The 20,293-nt window shown below is 42.6% G+C and overlaps 1 protein-coding gene across 3 annotated transcripts in view; it reads left to right on the forward strand.

The window, feature by feature from the left end:
* Positions 1 to 251: 251 nt before the first annotated feature.
* CCDC68 (coiled-coil domain containing 68) overlaps positions 252 to 20,293 on the forward strand; it is a 53,647-nt gene continuing 33,605 nt past the window's right edge. The window contains exons 1-9 of one of the 3 annotated variants that reach the window (XM_017344193.3): positions 269 to 423; positions 3,235 to 3,364; positions 9,040 to 9,130; positions 9,405 to 9,500; positions 11,428 to 11,561; positions 13,016 to 13,102; positions 16,663 to 16,803; positions 17,523 to 17,648; positions 19,777 to 19,905. In XM_017344193.3, the coding sequence (XP_017199682.3) occupies positions 9,419 to 9,500; positions 11,428 to 11,561; positions 13,016 to 13,102; positions 16,663 to 16,803; positions 17,523 to 17,648; positions 19,777 to 19,905 (699 nt within the window). In that variant the 5' untranslated portion in view covers positions 269 to 423; positions 3,235 to 3,364; positions 9,040 to 9,130; positions 9,405 to 9,418. Of the gene's footprint in view, positions 424 to 3,234; positions 3,365 to 9,039; positions 9,131 to 9,404; positions 9,501 to 11,427; positions 11,562 to 13,015; positions 13,103 to 16,662; positions 16,804 to 17,522; positions 17,649 to 19,776; positions 19,906 to 20,293 lie in introns of all 3 variants that reach the window. The other 2 variants (XM_008261335.4, XM_008261334.4) reach the window with 2 other exon arrangements.

Raw genomic sequence — 20,293 nt, forward strand, 5'->3', positions numbered from 1 at the left:
TGTATCATCCTCCCAACTTTTTTTGGGTAGGTCTCAAATTATTTCAAAATAAAAATTTTGTGAAAAACAAAATCCAAAAGTTTATGTATTTCGGGTGCCAATAGAACTTCTGGAAAAGCAGCAGCCACGGTCCCCTTCGGCACACACCTCTCCCGAGCACAGTGCAGGGGCGGTGTGTGGTCCTGGTGCACTGGGCGTGCGCGTCCCGCGTGCAACAGGAGACGAGGCTCCTCCCCGGAGCCACCCGGGCGCCGGACTCTGCCCTGGCCTCGCCCCGCAGGGCGGAGCCCACTCCCGCAGCTCCCTGCCCGCCGACGCCGGCGCCGAAGCCTGAGCGCCCAGGGTGGAGCAGCGCCTGGGACCCCGAGCTGGCCGAGCGCCCTCCCAGGTAGGCGAGCGCTGGCGATCCGCGGCGCGCGCCAGGTGAGTGGGAGTGCAGGTGCGCCGGGAGCGGGTTTCCGCTGGGAGCTCAGTGCACCAAGGACATTTCCTGGTAAAGGTCCTTGGAGAAGAGGATATTCCTCGCCGTAAACTCACTCTGGGGCTTGGATTCCGGGGTGAGAAGTTTAAGAGCCGCCTTTCTCCAAGAAAGTTATCCGTCCTCCCGGCGCACACCTGATTACTTATGTAGGTGCCTGTTATACGATCCCTCAGGCAGGGCCGATATTTTATTTCACATTCCCGTTCGTCCTGAGTGGTCTCCGCGATTTCTGTCGGCTGATTTCAGGGGCCTTGGAGAAAAGCCCTCCGGAAAATGTCAGGGAATCCAAGCTGGTGGCCTGGACAGGTCCCTGCGCCCGCACTGTTTAAGAGCAAAGTTAAATGAAGGGATTTGTCTTGCTCTTCATTCATTGTGCTGGCAGGTGTAGTAACGGGAGACGGCCCGCCGTTGGACACTTTGCAGTCGACGGGGCATCACCGGCTATTGGAGCTGACAGTTAGAGAGGCCTGGGCAGCTTTGCAAGGGGACAGTGTTATCTTACAGCGAGGCTAATTCACGTGTACAGGTCTGGCTTTTAGAATGAAAAGTGACATAACTGAATTTTCAGACTTCTTCAAAAAGAAAAGGGGAAAAAATGAACGTAAGGATCAGAACAAGCAGCCTGCCCTGATGGCGACTGAAGCTGTGTCTCTGCACCATTGTGTCCTACTTGTTTTATTTCAGGAATCCCAACTCCTCTTAGTTTTTTGCTGAAAAAGTATATAGAATAGATTGAGCATCAGAATACAAAAAGTAATGATTCTGCATTTGAATAAGGAAAAGATAATCTGTCCCAGTGCGATCAAATATTACAGGAGTCTGCTTTCCCAGGAATGTGAGCCTGGCTGGGGCAGCAGGTGCCCTGGCAGGCACAATTGCTGCTGTTGTTCTGCTGTGGCTGGGCTGTCCTCTCTCCTTCCCCCACACCCACAGTTTGAGATTGGAGGCTCCTGACATAGGAATTTTTGCCGGAGGTAGGGGATATCCCTGTGTGGCGCAGCTATTTACAGAAGGAGTAAGAACAGGTTATACTCCCTGGGATCTAGGTAAACATCATAAAGCTCTTATCCTTCGGCATTTACAAAACAAATTGAACTGCCTGGCCTAACTAGAAAGAGACTTTTGACACAAATACAGACGCTATTTTGTCAATTAATAATAAGGCATGTTCATTGTTAGCTTTTTTGTTTGTATTGTGTTTATTGTAGACTTGTATTGTGAACCAAATTTGGCCAAAGGTGAAAAATGAGGCATACTTGTGTTTGGGACAGTGACTGACAAAGGAAACAATGAAGATTTTGAAGGGAATTTAAAAGTCTTTGGGAGATATTTATCTCAAACTTACATGGTCAATTATTGATTGAAAACATTTCATAATGGCAAAATGTTACTATGAAGTTAATAACATGTTTAAGCTGGCGCCGTGGCTCACTAGACTAATCCTCCGCCTTGCGGCGCCGGCACACCGGGTTCTAGTCCCGGTCGGGGCGCCGGATTCTGTCCCGGTTGCCCCTCTTCCAGGCCAGCTCTCTGCTGTGGCCAGGGAGTGCAGTGGAGGATGGCCCAAGTGCTTGGGCCCTGCACCCCATGGGAGACCAGGAGAAGTACCTTCGGATCAGCACGGTGCGCCAGCCACAGCGCGCCGGCTGCGGCGGCCATTGGAGGGTGAACCAACAGCAAAGGAAGACCTTTCTCTCTGTCTCTCTCTCTCACTGTCCACTCTGCCTGTCAAAAAAATAATAATAATATGTTTAAATGGGTTCACAGCTTACTAAGCACAAAAGCAGCCAGCTACATGTGTTTGAAAAAGAAAAGTTGGTGTGTGTGTGTGTAGGGTGTGTGCACGCACACGTGCGCCTGGGGGGTTGTGCGCATACCTGCAGCTTTACAGCATAGGAGGTGCATCTGTGAGTTTGTGAGTGTTTGCTCATTCAGTGACCTGATGTTTATTGAGCATCTATTGGACAGAACTCTGCTGTGTCTCCTCAGAGGATTACAGCTTTGTGTAATAAGCCGCATTCCTGTCCTCCTGGAATTTAGGCAAGCTTGAAGCCCTCCAGGGCAACCCAAAACCACAGCATAGGAACCGCATCAGTGAGCATCCATCATTTCTGACAGTGACTGATCCTAGAGGAGTTTACACTGACTTAAACAGTGAAAGATCACAGTTGTGGAGGAGCTTAGGTTTTCCAGTCAAGTTTGTTTCTTTTGTTTTAGTTAGGGAAGAACTTGGGAGTCAGATTTAATCTTATGAAATATATAAAACTAAAACAGCAAGTGACTCTGACACCTGTCTGTGGCATCTGCTTCTTTTTCAATATGTACCACTGGATTAGGAAAACAGATTATCTCATTTCAAAGATATCTGGACTTGGGGTCAAAATACTTGGTTTCAAGTGGTGAGGTCAATTTTGAATCCTGAAGACTTAACATCCTCCTCTGTGTCTTGGTCACATTAAACCTGTACATATGCTGAAGATGATGACTATAGCACAATGTTGTAATGATAATTTTGAAAATGTATAGAAAATAATTTTTGGTAAAATGCATGGAGTTTGTCAATAGTATACATGTATTTGTGCTAATTTTTCAATCCTTTTTCTTCCAAAAAATAGTTTTTAGTTCATATCTAAGAGTTTTCTAATATAAATATGTATGTAATGCTGCTTAAGAAAATCATAACTTTTACTTGAAAACAGAATTTGGGTGCCGTGTTAACATGCATGCTTTGGTATATTGTGCACGAGTTTCAGGTACACAGTCACCTGAGATTTAGCCAGCTGACACTGGATGTCACCATTGTGCTGTGCAATGCAGCTGCTGAGCAGGTGTGCTACTTAATATTCAGGACGTGGTCATCATCTTCAAGGCTTTGGAGATAACGTGAGCTCATTTCCCCTCATAACCTAATTATCCTCGTGGTACTTTTGTTGTAATTTACTTTTTCAGTTTCTGATATCTATACTCTATGTAATAGTGATCAAGAAGGAAGACACAGTACTGTCAGCTCAGCTGTAGAAATAAAAGCTGAGAACACAGGAACTGCAGAATCCATGTGAGCTCTTGGTAGCAAACTGAGAAGTTGGCCCCGACTGACTTGGTAGAAAAGGAAGGATGTGGAGCAACTCCCAGAATTGGAAGGAAAGCTGGAAGACTGGGGGCGGGGGGGGGGGGGGGAGAGGGGGAGGACAGGTGCATTAGCACTTGGCAAGATCAGGAGGTGGAAAGAGCAGGTCAGCGTGCTTTGGGCATCGCCACTGGTCACTGGGTGCCACCACTGGCCTTGCTGCCCCCTGATGCAAAGCACCACTCTTCATCAGACTCCTCCCCTTCCCTTCCCTGGCTTTTCATTGCCTCCAGCTTCAACAAGCTTAATGGCCAATCCCCGGGTGGCGGTTCCAGAGGGAGCACCCAGCCTGCTGAGGCTGGTGTTACGCCTGTGCTCCAGCTCCAGCGAGTAAGGAGCACTGAGGGAGAGACCTGTCCCGCAAGACTGGAACAGATGGTGAGTCCGTGCCTGTGGGCAGGGGGTCGAAGCACTGGGCAGCCCAGACCTGCCAAGCACCCTACTGGGGGGAGTGCAGTGTGCACCTGCAGAAAGGAGCTGAGACCGCTGGACTTCACTGCCCCTTGTTGGGCTGCCCTTGCAGCATGGGACACTGTGGCAGACTTTGCTGTACCCTGCCTTTCCTTTAGCCTGTAGGGGGCCAGGCCAGCCAGGGCTACAAAGAAAACTCCTTAGATAAACTGGAAGTCTCAACAAGTTTCAGTCTGCGTGTAAAGAAAAACCCTGCAACATTAGAGAAGGTGGCAGGTGACGCTGCGTGATGCCTGGTTCTAGAACATTCCTCGCAGCAGCCTCTGCTCTCACTTTCACCGTGCCTGGAACCCTCTCCTCCAGGCAGACACCTGGCTTGTGCCTCCTTTCATTCATATCTTGCTCAGATGCCACCTCCTCAGAGTGGCTTCCCTCAGCACTCATTCAAAACAGTACCTCCTTTTTCCGTGTCACCCAGATCTGCTTGTCTTTAGGGTACTGACTGCTTCCTCTACTTATTGTTTAGTGTCTGATTCCCCTCTGTACAGAAAGTTGTGTGAATGTGAGGTGTTTGGCTCACTGCTGCAGCCACAGCTCCTAACAGCAGTATTCAATAAATACCATAAGCATGAATGAATCAAAGGATAAACAGAAAGAAGGGAACACCTTTGTTTGAGTTGTGGGACTGTGGTCAGTGCCTGTATTAGTTTCCTAGAGCTGCTCCAATCAGGTACCATAAACTCAGTGAGGTAAACACAGAAATTTGTCAACTCACAGCTCTGGGGGTTGGGAAACTGATATCAGTGAGTCTGCAGTTGGTTCCTTCTGAGGGCAGTGAAGGAGAATCCGTTCCAGGTCTCTCTTCTGACTCTTGGGGGTTGGCTGCCACCTTTAGCCTACCTTGGCATGTGGAAGCATCTCTCTGATCTCTGCCTTCAGCTCACCTGGTGTGGTCCCTGTGTGTTCATCTCTCTCCAAATTTCCCCTTTCTCTAAGGATCTCAGTCTTATTCAACAAAAGGTTTATGGACAAAAGAGAAATGGAATTGAATTTCGTTTGGGTATAAAGTATTGCAACCAGATAGGCATGGAGTTACCTCCTCTGATCTGGGTTGCTTGTCTTACATGTCACTGGAGGACCTTACCTCTGCTTAACCGGTTATATCTACAATGACCTAGGTCTCTCATGGGACTACAGCCTAACCCAGCCTGTAACACTGCCTTATCTGTATCTATCATGTAATTCTTCAGCTATTCTCATGTCATTGTACCGAACGGTAGATTTAATGACATTATCCTGATTGCCCAGTGATGTGTTCCTTTACGCCATGGATTACAGTTCACAATCATGTGTATGGGTTGTTTTATAAATTGTAAACCATTCATTAAATGTTAGTGTTGTTGGTTGGGGATGTTGACAGATTCCTGATGTATTAGAAATTAAGTGTCGGCATCATGGTTGAACTAGTCTTAAATCCTCCCAAGCAGATTTCTTTTGTAGTCCCACTCAGGTGTAACCTACTTAAAATGTTACTTGGTTCTCCCCTGCAGGGAAGTAAGCCACTCAGGTTGCTTGTTAACCTTAATTGTGGATAATAATCTCCTATTTTACTTACTGATTAGACAAACACGCACAACTCATTTATTATGCATTGCATATGCCAAACGCTTGAACAACACCATGATGATTATTGTTAATAATTATTACCGATTGCATTTTTTTATTCTTAAGGAAACTGAGGCACGTTCCTTAACACATGGTTAAGGAATTTGTCCAAGGTCACACAGCCTCTTAGTGACAGAAGTTGGCCGTGAACCTAGGCTGCCTCTAAACCTTTGAGCTATTGGGACCCTTGTTCTTTTGCATGAGAAAGCCTCGTGGAAAAACTCTGTGTGAGACAGAACAAAGCAGAGCTGCTTTAGTGAAAGTTCAGGTGACAGAGCCCTGTGTGCTGAGCACTGCCCCTCCTCCCTGGGAAGGGGCTTGCAAAGCCGGATCTGGGATGTAAGCCCTCTTGGCGTGAAGCCACTTGTAAACTCTCTTCAATCCATTCTAGCATAAAGCAAATAAAAGTCTTTCCTCACTTTAATTAACTGATTGTGTTTTCTTTTGAAAGTTTTATCTGCTTAATCTGCTTCTGGCTGGAATAAAATGCTTGCCTGGGTTTCCCCAGGATGCGAATGCCATATGGCAATTCGGACTTTGCTACCTTATGTTCCCCTTGGGGTTTCCCATACACATCAAGGACTGTGGACACCAAAGGTTTATGAACCTACGAGAGGAATGGAATTTAATTTCATCTGGATGTAAAGCATTGTAACCAGAAAGGCATGAAGTACCTCCCCTCTTATGGGCTGCGTGCCTTCCATGGTAATTAATAATATCACACAAAAGCAGCAGTATTGATAGCTGCTATCCACTGGGTGCATTGTGCAACCAACTGTTTTTTTTTTTTAAAAAAAAACTGCTTTTCACAACCCTAAATATTAGTAGGCCTATTTTACAGGTATGTAAGTTAAGGCTAAGGTTTTACATAACTGATTGCTAGATGGCTCGACTCATGAGTGGAAGAGGTGGATTTTTTGAGCAGTATCAGTGATTGTGAAGCAGGAGTCCTCGATACTGATGCTGAAAGGCAAGGAAAGGCGTAGAATTTAGGATATGAGACATGAGGTCAATGCAGTTTTCAAAGTAGGAAAGATGCTGAGAAAGCTGTGGGGTTCCTTTCAAAGAGGTTCTTTCTTGTGATGAAATACCTATTATTTGTTAGGGCACACAACGCACAGCAAACTAAAACAGAAACAAAAGTCAGTTAGATGCAGTTGAAGGAGGACTGAACTGGAGGAAAAACCAAGCTCAGGCCAGACAGATAGCTGTCCTTGTTTCTGTCGTCCCGCTGGTCCTGTCCCCACGTTCTGCCATAACCTGGAGTGGCCAGCATGCGTGTTGGCACAGGTCTTCTCTGTTGTAAGAACTTTGTGAACAGAGATGAAACATCAAGGCCAGGAAGCAGTCTTTTATGATGACGAGGATAAGGATGATGCCTGCATAAGACCCATTGGAATTTTATCCAAAAGGCTAAGCCCTGAACAAAGAGGGGCATTTCCTTACATATGGTTTTAGCTTCTTTGTCTCCCTTCTATGGCTGCATGCATACATTGATTGGATATGCTAACATTACATGGTAGCCACAGGAATTAATACAATACTGTCCATGGGTACATACTTACTGATGATGTGTTTTTTTCCCCACACACATTGAGCTGTATGCTGTCTGGCAAGGGTTAACACCATTGCTTGGTTTAGCAAACAGAAGCCATAATGGTTACATAGAAGCGGCTAACAGCTACAGTCGAAGCATTCATAGGCAGGCAGATAAGGCCCACATTCCATTTCCAGGGTAAGTTTCTTTTTCTCTGTCTGACCTTGGGGCAGCCATTACCACAACTCAGTTCTGCCAAAGCAGCATGGACAATGTGCAGACAGATGCGTGGCGATGGATGTGTTATAGTAAAGCTTCATTTATGGGAACTCTATGAGGGTACTTTAGAAGGTTCATAGGAAAATGGACTCAAAGATTAGTTTATTTTTGTGCAAAAGAGTTTTGAAATCCATGAATAATTTTTTCATAATACTAATTTTTCACAATTTTTTAAGATCTCTTGAATGCATGGATTTCAAATATTTTTTGCATCAAACTAAACTTATCCTTTAATTCCATTATCCAGGAACTCCTTTAAGTTCCTTAGTATTTGAAATTCAAATAATTTTTCCTCGTTATTTAATTTTTAATTAATAGTCAAGTAATTCCAGTTATCTTTTTTAATTTTTTATTTAATAAATATAAATTTCCAAAGTACAGCTTATGGATTACAATAGCTTCCCCCCCCCATAACTTCCCTCCCACCTGCAACACTCCCATCTTCTGCTCCCTCTCCCATTCCATTCACATCAAGATTCATTTTCAATTATCTTTATATACAGAAGATCAATTTAGTATATGTTAAGTAAAAATTTCAACAGTTTGCAACCACACAGAAACATGAAGTGTGTAAAATACTGTTTGAGTACTAGTTATAGCATTAATTCACATTGAACAATACATTAAGGACAGAGATCCTACATGAGGAGTAAGTGCACAGTGACTCCTGTTGTTGACTTAACAAATTGACACTCTTGTTTATGGCATCAGTAATCTCCCTAGGCTCTTGTCATGAGTTATCTTATCAAAACGATTTTACAGTTTGTCTTGACTCAGTAACCAAAGAAGGTAAACACATTGTGTTTGTTTTTTTTTTTTAAGGTAAAAATGTCTATCAAAAGGAAAATCTTGGTTTTTAGCTTAATAGTCCAAACAACAAACTGTGTTTTTTAAAAATTTAAATTTTTTTCATTCATATGCGGTAAACTTTAAAATAGTCACAGACCATTCAAGCTTTTGTAATGCATCATTCTTAACAATTTGTTTGACAATGATTTAAAGCAAAGCTCAACAAAACACTGCATTTGCAGCACAGCTGATGAAATGTTATGCTTTTGATTTTTTTTTTTTCCTTCAACCATTCAAAAGTGTCAGAACTGGGACAGGCATTGTCGTGCACCAAGTTAAGCTGCTTCTTGGGAGACTCTCATTCTTTATCAGAAGGCCTGGGCTGGGGTCCTGCCTCTGTTTCCAATCCAACTTCCAACTAATGCACAGCCTAGGAGGCAGCAGATGCTGGCTCAAGTACTTGGGTCCCTGCCACCCACGTGGGAGACCTGGTGGGCATTTGGAGAGTGAATCAGTGGATGGAAGCTAATGCTCTTTTTATCTCATTATTACTCTGCCTTTCTATATATATATATATATATATATATTTAAAATACTGACACCGTCCTTAGCTCACAAGCTGCACCAGCAGGCTGGAAGCCAGATTGGCTCACAGGCTGTGGTTTGCTGACCCCTGCCCTTGGCCTTACCACCCTTTTTCTGGTTTCCAAGCGCATTCCAAACTGTCTTCATGGTTTCTTTCACTTCCAGCCTTTAAACATCGCTGTGGACCGAGAACTTAACCCAGGAAGGACATCCGGAGGCCGAGAACGAGAGGCACTTCCACTCTAATTGTGCACAGGTAGACTTGCAGAGTTGCTGCCAGGCCATTTTCAGCATAAACCCATAGAAACATAGCGGCTGTCTAAGAGAATTTATAATAAAGCGGAAAATTCTTGGTGTGCTTCGTCAATTTCGTTGAAGATTAAAGGATAAATGCAGGACTTGTGGTATTGTCAGAATCTATCCTGTTTCAAAGTGAAGCAGACAAATAAGAAGTTTCTTTGTGTCTTTTAGCAAAATAGGTTGTTGCTAGATTAAAACAATTTTTTTTTCTTGTGGTTGTTTTTGTGTAGGGAAGCCAACTTTAATGCAATGGAAATACCCCTCAACTTGGAATCAAAAAGAACAAGATTGGAGTTTTAGCTCGGCTAGTTTTACTCTGATCTGGGGTAAGTTAACATAACTGTGGCAGTCTTGGTTTCCTTACTGCTAAAATGAAACTAACAGTCCTACCTCACCTTTTATAATAGACTATTTTTTAATTCTTCTTTATTTGTCATAGAAATTTCAAATGTTAGCGGAGTATAATGAACATGTCTTCTGATCACCTAACTTCCATAATTACCTATATTTTACTACAATATTTCTATTTATCTTAACTCCATTTCTCCTCTCCCATTTATTTTTATTTATTTGAGAGAGAGAGAGAGAGAGAGATCGTCTATCTATTGCATCACTCCCCAAATGCCCATGACAACCTGTGCAGGGCTAGGACAAAGCCAGGAACCAGGAACTCAATTTGGCACTTCCATGTGGGTGGCAGGGACTCAAGTCCTTAAGCTATCAGGCTGCCTCTTAGGTGCCCAATACCCTGAAGCTGACATCAGAAGCGAAGCCAGGATTTGAACCCAGGGACCCCAGCATGGTTGAGAGCAACATCCTGACCACTGTGCCAAATGCCATCCCCACCTCCTCCATTATTTTAAAGCGGGTCTTAATGTGTTAGCATTTCACTTGCAAATATTTCGGTAGGTGTGGCTCATAGATACGATCTTTTCCAAGAATGTCCATGGCTAGCAAAACTATCACAATTCTTTATCATCAGCTCTTTTCTAGCCTCCGAAATAATTGTTTAAGTCAGGATCCAAACAACATTCATATTTTAACGGTCATGTGTTTTTTTAGACAATTAATGGTCACTTTTAGTTGTGTTAAGATTGATTAGTGGGGCCGGCACCGCGGCTCACTAGGCTAATCCTCCACCTAGCGGCGCCGGCACCCTGGGTTCTAGTCCTGATCGGGGCGCCAGATTCTGTCCCGGTTGCCCCTCTTCCAGGCCAGCTCTCTGCTGTGGCCCAGGAAGGCAGTGGAGGATGGCCCAAGTGCTTGGGCCCTACACCCCATGGGAGACCAGGAGAAGCACCTGGCTCCTGCCATCGGATCAGCGCGGTGCACCTGCTGCAGTGCACCGGCCATGGCGGCCATTGGAGGGTGAACCAACGGCAAAAGGAAGATTTCTCTCTGTCTCTCTTCTCTCACTATCCACTCTGCCTGTCAAAAAAAAAAAAAAAAAAAAAAGATTGATTAGTGAACTCTCTCAGATAATGTGTTTTTCATTAAACTTTCACCTAATGTTTTTAACCTTGGTTCATGATTATTGCTTAGATGTATTATTTCAGAAGGAGTTGCAAAATATAAGCTTGCGAATTTTAGTAATCCTTTTGAATTTATTAACAGGAAATCTATAAAAAAGTTCCTTGAAGTTTTACTAAGATGATGCTAAATAAAAAGAGGAATCTCACATTTTTCTTTCTTGGATTATTTAATTTTCAAAATTTAATTAATAGGCCAGTGCCACGGCTCACTAGGCTAATCCTCTGCCTGTGGCACTGGCACACCGGGTTCTAGTCCCGGTCAGGGCACCAGATTCTGTCCTGGTTGCTCCTCTTCCAGTACAGCTCTCTGCTGTGGCCTGGGAAGGCAGTGGAGGATGGCCCAAGTGCTTGGGCCCTGCACCCCATGGGAGACCAGGAGGAAGCACCTGGCTCCTGGCTTCGGATCGGCGCAGTGCGCCAGCCAGTTGCAGCCATTTGGGGGGTGAACCAACGGCAAAGGAAGACCTTTCTTTCTGTCTCTCTCTCTCTCACTGTCTAACTCTGCCTGTCAAAAAAATTTTAATTAATGATGGTTTCAGGTGCTATCACTTTTAAGTTAAATTGATTCCTGAATTTATGAATATACACTAGTGATTTATAATTTTGCTAGTGTATTTGGTTTCAGTAATAACTTCTTTAAGTTTATGAACCATACAATCATGTAATCATGTAATAAAAAAAGTCCGCACTACTTAATGGATTTATGTTTTCCTAATGCCAGGATTCACCATGACAACAGTAACAGTGACCACAGTGACCACAGACGTTCCTGCAAGGGGTAAGACAGAAGAGAATTCTGCCTTGTATGATTCCACATCAGCTCACATTATTGAAGAAACTGAATATGTGAAAAAGGTATGTGAACGCCACTAGCATGATGTGAGTGTTTGAGATAAATTCCAGGGGAAAGTCTTATGACACAATGGGTTAAGCCACTGCTCGGGACACCTGCATCCCATACGTGAGTGCCTGGTACGAGTCCCACCTCTGCTTCCCATCTAGCTTCCTGCTAATGCACATGCTGCCATGCATGTGGGACACTCAGATGGAGTTCCTGCCTCCTGGTTGTGACCTCACTCCGCCCCAGCTGTTGTGGGCATTTGGGAATTGAACCAGCAGATGGAAGATTCTCTCTCTGTCTCTCTTTCTCTCCCCACTCCCTTTCTCTCTGTATCTCTCTCTCTGTGTGTGTGTGTGTGTGTGTGTGTGTGTGTCTGCCTTTAAATACATTTTAAAGAAGATAAATCCTGAAATCCATTGGTGGACTTTGCCTCCCTCTCCATAGGACGTATGAAAAGGAATACACCGAGTTTGGACAAGAACAATCTTGATAGCTGAGAGTTAAACACGCTTAGTCATTTCTCTTGAGGAGATGAAACTGTTTTCCACTTGGAGTAAAATGATTTTCTTCCCTCAGTAAAACTGAATAATGGTTCAGGAGGGTTCAAAACACCTATCAGCACTTAATTTGTGCCACACCATTCAGTACTGGATTTCCTACGGTTTTATAATGTTCCCTACTTGTTTCATGAGGGCTGACACTGTGTTCTTAAGTAGATGTTTATGTTTCCTGCTGAGCCTCACCTTGCCCCTTTTCAGCTCAGGGTAGCTATTGCTGTTACTTCATTAAAAGTCTGAAGTCCTAAGAGAATCCGAGATGACAGGGCTGACAAAAGTTTGTATTCGTATTAACTGTTTCTTGGAACAGATGGATAAATTCTGACACTGATCGTTCATAACTTGTTTAGGTCAATTAATTAAATCATCTCTGAGTGCCTTCCATTGGTCAGTCAAGACGTAGGGCATATATTACATGCAAAAATGTGTATGATCTCCTCTTATTAATTATTCTGTAGTACTTAATAATAATTATTTTGTAGTAATTACTAATTAGTAATTATTTTGTAGTAATTACTAGATTGTAATTATTTTGTAGTGATTACTAAATAATAATTGTTTTATTGTAATTACTAAACAGTAATTTAGTACTAAATTACTACATATATATAGAAAAATAGAACTAAATACATTGCATTAAGTCTAATTACTCAATGATAATTATCTTGTAGCATAATATGAATTTAAGTGATTATATTTTAGTTTTTTTAAGAGTTATAAAGACCAAACGCTTATTTTCAGCAGTCTAAGCAATATCAGCCTAAATGCAAGTTAGAGTTTATTGCAGTTATTTATATCTGACATGATAATGTATGTTTTAGTTTATAGATAAAACAAGTACTCTATAGCTGATATACAGACAGATAGCATTTGGTATTAAATGACTTTGAAAAAATGATTTTTCCCTCTAGATTCGAAGTACTCTGGAAAAGATCCGGAATCAAATGTTTAAAAATGAAGTAGGACCTAACAGTACAAATCACAAATTAAATGCAAAGGTAATGAACTTATCAAAATTTTCCTGTATTTTTGAAAATTAGCATAAAACCATATAGGCCTCATTTAAGTAACTTTTTGGTAATTATTATTCTCTTCAAAGCTTTAAACAATGAATGATAGAGTATTTTGCACCTATCTAAAGATGTTAATTGCCATATGTGTGAAATGTATTTTCACGGACATCAATAGTAGAATCAGTTTTGGTGATAAGACCTTACTTGAATATTAAATTACTTATCTAAAGTGTATGGGAAGATGTTGGCCCAGCCAGGATACAGGGCAGCCACGTTTCCCAGTAAGAGATAAAGGCATAAGCTCTTAGGATTACCTGGGCCACACCAAGGGACACTCTGTTGAAGTTAGGCCTGAGTTGTGTGAGGACCTTGCCAGGCAGTCAACAAACTTAAATGCAATTCCATACCTAAGACTAGCCTTAAATGAAGGCACTTCAAGATGGACATGGAAAGATGGGCTTAAAAGATTAGATTTTATTTTGGTGCAAAACAATTTTGAAATGCATACAAACTAGTTGCATAATATGTATTTCTATGAGTCTTTTGAAGACCACTTGTATGCATTGATTTCAAATTTATATTGCACCAAAATAAACTTACCTTTTTATTTCATTTTCCATGAACTTCTTGAAATGATCTCAAATACCTAAGGTCTCGAGATCTGCATTTTGACTTCTCTGGGATATGTGAGGTTCATCTTCATCTGAGCCAAGTGTAAGCCATCAGTGTTATCCACTACACAGTGAGGCCAGAGTACACCAGAACACAGTGTCTGCTGCATAAACTTGCTCCCCTTTCATCCTCAACCTCCCAAGCTACCACAATTAGCTTCACTTATTTTCTTAAATTAAGTTCTATGAAATTGTGGGGGAAAAAGTTATGTTTGGGAATGATGGAGAAGAATAAATGTTCAGTTTGGGCTATTTTGAGTTATCTATTAGACTTTCAAGAAATAGGTGGCTGAACACAGAAGTTTGGAGTTGACAGTGAAGGTCAGGGCTACAAGGTCATAGTTACTGGGTGGATATTTCTGGGTGTTTCATGGATGGTATTTAAAATTCTGAAATTGGAAGGAATTACCATTCAAGTGTTGAAAGAAAAGAGAGAAGGGATAGGCATTGCGGTGCAGTGGATGAAGCCACTTCTTGGGATTCCTGCATCCCTTATTGGAGCGCCTCATTCCAGTCCCGGCTGTTCCATGCTTCTAATCCAGCTTTTTGCTAATGCATCTGGGAGGCAACAATTGGTGACTCAAGTCCTTGGCTTCTTGCCACCCCCATAGGAGACCTGGAGGGAATTCATGTCCTGGCTTCGGTCTGTTTTAGTTCTGGCATTTGGGGAGTGAACCAGCAGATCTCTCTCTGTCTCTCCTGACCGTCACTCTCTCTCTCAAATAAATACATAAATCTTTTTAAAAACAAAAGAGAAGCTGGCGCCGCGGCTCACTAGGCTAATCCTCCGCCTTGCAGTGCCGGCACACCGGGTTCTAGTCCCGGTCGGGGCGCCGGATTCTGTCCCGGTTGCCCCTCTTCCAGGCCAGCTCTCTGCTGTGGCCCAGGAAGGCAGTGGAGGATGGCCCAAGTACTTGGGCCCTGCACCCTGTGAGAGACCAGGAGAAGCACCTGGCTCCTGCCATCGGATCAGCGCAGTGCGCCGGCCGCAGCATGCCGGCCGCGGCGGCCATTGGAGGGTGAACCAACAGCAAAGGAAGACCTTTCTCTCTGTCTCTCTCTCTCTCACTGTCCACTCTGCCTGTCAAAAAAAAAAAAAAAAAAAAAAAAAAAAAAAAAAAAAGAGAGAGAGAGAGAGAAATGATGCAAAGACTGTCTTGAGTTTTCTGGTGTCTTGGTGTTCAGAAGAACCAACCCAGAAAGCTGAGAAGAGGGGTTGGTGAGTCAGGAACCAGAGTAGGAAGGAAGCCACTGAGAGCAAGTGAGCAAAGGCTTCCAGAGTGGATGGCAGGCCACTCTGTCAAATGCTGTCCGTGGGTTAAATCAAGTGAGGACCAACTCCTGGACATGGCGATGTGTAGATTGTTGGTGGCCCTGATAGGGAAGCTTCTTTGGGATCGGGACAAAAATCTGCTGTCTAAGTGCCTGTCTAAGGCACCTCAAACCATGGAAGGGCAGCAAACCAACCTCACACCAAAACAGCAGCCCCCTGGCCCAGTAGGGATTTCACGATCATGACCTAGAGCCTTGCTACTCTCAAGGTGTAGCTGCAGTCCCAGGACTATCGGCATCAGTATCCGTGGGAGCTTGTTAGAAAAGCAGCTTCATCAAAAGCCTGAATCCTGGAACTCCTGCATCAGAATGTACGTTTCCAACCAGACCTCTCACCAGCTGCTTCATAGGGCAGTTCTAGAAGCCCTGTTCCAGGACCTTCGTCATCATCTACCATGGCCAGTAACTCCCTTCTGCATGAGTCCTTTAACAAGCTAAAACAAGAAAGTCCCTTCTGCCAGTGGGGAGAGACACTATGCGAAGGGGTCTGAGCCATATGAAACAAGACCGTGGCAGAGTTATGACGAGAGGGGATGCTATTTGCAGGCCCTCTGTTCCTTTCATTTTCCTTGTCTATCAGTGTAGTCAGGCTATTGCAGTACAAAGAACTAAAGTTAAGCACACTTGGATTCTCATTCTTGTTCTGGCAGTTATTTTAGGTATAACCTTGGTCTTACTAAACTCTCTCATCTCTAAACTCATCATCTATGAAAAACATAATACCTTCTAGTGTTTGGAGTGTTTTTGACCTGGCACATGACAGGTGCTTAACAAATAGAAGTTGCTGCTGTAACTGCAGGGTATGTGTGATCGCATCATAATTTCTCTACTAGGAAATAAATGGAAAGAGCGAAAATCACAGACAGACAATACATCCAGGGCCAGGAGATTTCCCACTTGCTGCATTATCTTGGGCACTGGTCCTCAGTTTCCATATCTGTAAAATGGATGGATTAATTTAGATGGTTTCTAATGTCCTTTCCACCTACGTATGTCCATGATTTCAGGTGAAATTAGTACTCCAGGTATATTTTCAATGAGCTTGAGTTTATATAGATTTATATGGCCAGTAATAGTTCTGATACCTCTGATTGGAAATGTATGAGGTGATTATACAGAAGCATCATTTAACATTGAGTATCATATATTGCATCTGCTAGGCCTGATGCTATCTATTAGTCTGTAATTTAGTAAAAAGCAAATGTATTTATGTTCATAACTTTGGTTTTTCTTTTAAAAAAACCTTGGCCTTGTGAATATTATTTTCCACCTAGAAACTTTTAGCAATCTGTTTGAAACTGTGGGAAATATAAAAGAGGTAGTTCTATCACTTTTAATAACAAGAATCTGTGCAAATCTGAGCAAAGATAGAGGCAAGTTGCCAGCTGCTTCCTCTTGAATTCCCCATTGATATTTGAAATTCCAAAGATTGATTCTGCTTGTACTGACCTGAGTCTGCTTTGGTATTTGTGGGACTGAGTGATATCTGTTGTTGTGTAGAGGGCAGGAACCGTTGGGTCTGTGATTTCTGTATTTTGTCAGCACCAAGGAAACATTCCAAATGGCTCTGATTCTGAAATGGACCCCACCTGTTGCGGTTCGGATTTACTCAGGGAAAAGATGAAAAGAAAAGATCTGCAGCTTCTACAGATGAACAAGGAGAATGAAATATTGAAAATCAAGGTAGGACTGTTAAGGAGAAATGCCACAGTTTGTACTTTGAGCCTTTGAGCTAAGAAGATAGCTGTGGACATTCCTGGGTCTGTAAAGACAGAGAAGCGTCCACACTCACCTGTGGGTTCTCACATACGTGCAGAAGCATGTTTAGGTTTCAGACATTGAATCTCGCTTTTTTGTCGCTTTGGAGACTACTGTCATCCTTGGGGTAATCCTCCAAAGGTTTCGATGGATTGAGTTTCATTTGTGCTAATACGTCCCAGAGATTTAGAACACAGCATTGTGCTGTAGTTAACAATACCCTGCGGTACACTTGCACGTTTGTTAAAAGGGTACATCTCACGTCAAGTGTTCTTATCACAATAAATTTTCAAAACTGCTTATATATTCACTGAGTACTAATTGTAGCCTTCTCAGTTAAATGTCTCATCATTTGTTTAATCTATTGTTCAAGGCTTCACATTCTCATTCTCCTTTTGGGGGTCTACTTTATGCAGTGAATGTCCAGGAAGGCAAATCTTTGCAGCCATCCTGGATTATTTCTTTATATTTAATTTTAAGAGATTGTGACACTTCAGCTCTTTGCCCGTAATGCTCCAACCTTGGTCCACTTCTCTTTCATGAAGACACAGTACTGTTGCGGGTGTCAGTAGTGAAAGGCATGCATGTAAGTGGATCAGCTGTTGGGCACATGGAGGTCTTTGAAGGGTGACTTTGTTTCCTAGCTGGAAGCCTCCAGAGAAGCAGGAGCAGCAGCTCTGAGAAATGTGGCCCAGAAGTTGTTTGATAACTACCAAACACAAGCTGAAGACACGAGGAGAAAACATGAGGACAGCAAACACTCACTCCAGGTACCGTGCCAGCAGCTCGTCTAGCAGCGAAGGAGTCCCTCTTTTTGGGATGTGAGACAACAATGGTCAGGTGACATGGCAGGCTTGAGGAAGGGACAGGGTGCCTGTTTTCCTTGCTGACTTCCCCTTGCTGGCCTAGGCCAACGCCAGAGGTCACTGAGCTGCTGTGTTGCTGTTCTCGCCCAGAGTCCCTGCAGAGCACAGACTGGCCGCTGACTGCTCTGTGGGTTCTGCTTTTGACTGAGTGGATCCAGATTGAATCGTTCCGCCTTTCTGGCCCGGGTTTCCCTATCTCTAGATCGACAGGGCTGGCCTATGGGTTCCCAGTTATTTTAGTTCTAGAATACCTTCTTCAGATTAAACAAACAATACATAAAAATATATATGCAAATATATATTTAAATATATATTATTTAGCTTTATGTTTTCATATATGCTTATATATAAATAAGTATAAAACGTACACATTTGTACATACATATTTCTGTTCTGAAATCTGAAGTCTGTATACTAGGACTAAGAAAACTTTGAAAAATGTATGAGGGCAAATCAAAATGTTCATGGAAAAAATAAAATTAAAAGCTAAATTTCTATAGAAGGGGTATGTTTGACCTAGTGTTTGAGATATTAAGATGTCTGCATCCCATATCAGGGTACCTGGGTCTGTTTGCAGACTCCACTCCTGATCCCGGCTTCCTATCAATGCTAACCTTGGAGCCTGGCAGTGAGGCTCAGCTGGCTGGGCTCCTGCTATGTAGATGGGAGATCTGGATTGAGTTCTGGACTCCCAGCTTTGGCCTCCACCTTGCCCTGCCTGTAATAGGTATTTGGGGAATGGACGAGTAGATGGAAGATCTATCTCTCAAATAAAAAAGATAAATTTATATTGGCAGAAAAATTATTGAAATCCATGCATACTTTTTCCACATAATACACATTTCCCATGATATATAAAAGTCATACATATTTATGGGGTACTATGTAATATTTTGATAGGTGTAAGCATTGTGTAATGTCCATTCTGGATGAATATATGTATCTCTTTAGACATTTTTTCATATTGAAAACAGCCAAAATGTATCTTCTAGTTTTTATTTTTTATAGAGAAATATACAGTATATTAACATTGTCTGTAGTTACCCTACTGTACAAACTTTTTGAAATCTCCTCCTATGGTAGGACCAGATGAGAAAAAAAGGTGGTGTGTGTGTGTGTGTGTGTGTGTTGAAACAGCTGCCAGGGAAGTCCATTCTGGGAGGGGCCCCTGGGTCTCCGCCAGCTCGTGCGTAGGAAGGTCCCTGGTGGACCACTGGAAGCAATCCACTGCCTAAAGCTGACGCCCCTCATGCTCTCAGTTCTGGTGGTGCTGGTCACAAACTCACCTGTATGCAAGGTGCAGATGAATCCTAAGTGAGTGAAGTGACTGGGTGATGTGACCGGCAGGTGCACTGTGCATGGTGCAGTGTGAGTGGTGACAGGATGCACCTTTACTATGAGGAGGGGCTCAGCTTCAGCCTGGAGTAGCCTGGCAGGAATGCCCACCTGGTATTTTCAAGGGAAGTGAGACATCTTAATTTTTTTGTGAAACCTTGAGTTCTGTTAAATGTACATGGAGCTATGTGTGTGTGTGTGTCAGTTGGAAGTCAGTTGAAACATGCCCAGCATGGTTTATGGGCTGCCAGATGGACAGTTCACTTCTATGGTCTTTCAGCACAACTCCTGCTATAGGTTATAAAGTAACCTCATGATTCCTAGCGACAATTATTCTGCTTTTGTGACACTGATTAAAAATAAAACACTTTTAGTGAATATATAAAATTTTTTCTAGATAATTTTTATTGAGAAAAGCTTCACTTTTCCTTATACCAATTCAGGAAGTATATTTTATGGTAACAAATGTAAACATTCTAGGAATAATATTTACATTATTATTAATTCCCTATTGATTTAATGTTGGTGTGGTACATATAGCAGGTTTAGCTTGAAGGAAACTACAACCAAAAGAGTGCATTTCTCAACAAGTGTGAATGTTTTATTTCTGGAGGCTAATTAGAACATTCTAGAAGGAAATAATTTGTGTATAAGTTTAATAAAAACAAGAGTCTGACAACTGTTTTTCTGACCAAAGGTTAACAAGCTTGAAAAAGAACAGAAGTTAAAACAACATGTTGAAAATCTGAATCAAATTGCTGAAAAACTTGAAGAAAAGCAGAGTCACATCACAGAACTGGAGAACCTTGTACAGAGAATGGAAAAGGTCAGCCCCTGGAGATTTAAAAGGACTTCTCCCCAACAGGGATAGGTGGAGGATGAAAAAACATAGTACTGAAATAAATAGGATGTTAAATGAAGTAAGATCATAGTCAGGGAAAGGATTCTTTGCAGGATGCAGTTTTAGGAAGTACCCAGTAATATCAGTTTCTCCTCTTAAACATTTAATGAGTTGTATTATGGCTATTGATTTAGTGCTCTGCAAGACTGCACTTCCTTTTTCTAGTAAATGGATTGTTGCAAAAGAAGAACTGTGTAGCTGTGAATGGAAATAATGAAAAAGATCACAAAGTTCACCGACTAAGAGCAAAAATACAAGGAGCCTATAGCCATTGCGTGTTGATGTCTTCGAGTTAGTGCAGTATCCATTTTTG

Source organism: Oryctolagus cuniculus, chromosome 10 (genome assembly GCF_964237555.1).
Source record: "Oryctolagus cuniculus chromosome 10, mOryCun1.1, whole genome shotgun sequence".
Lineage (NCBI taxonomy): Eukaryota > Metazoa > Chordata > Mammalia > Lagomorpha > Leporidae > Oryctolagus > Oryctolagus cuniculus.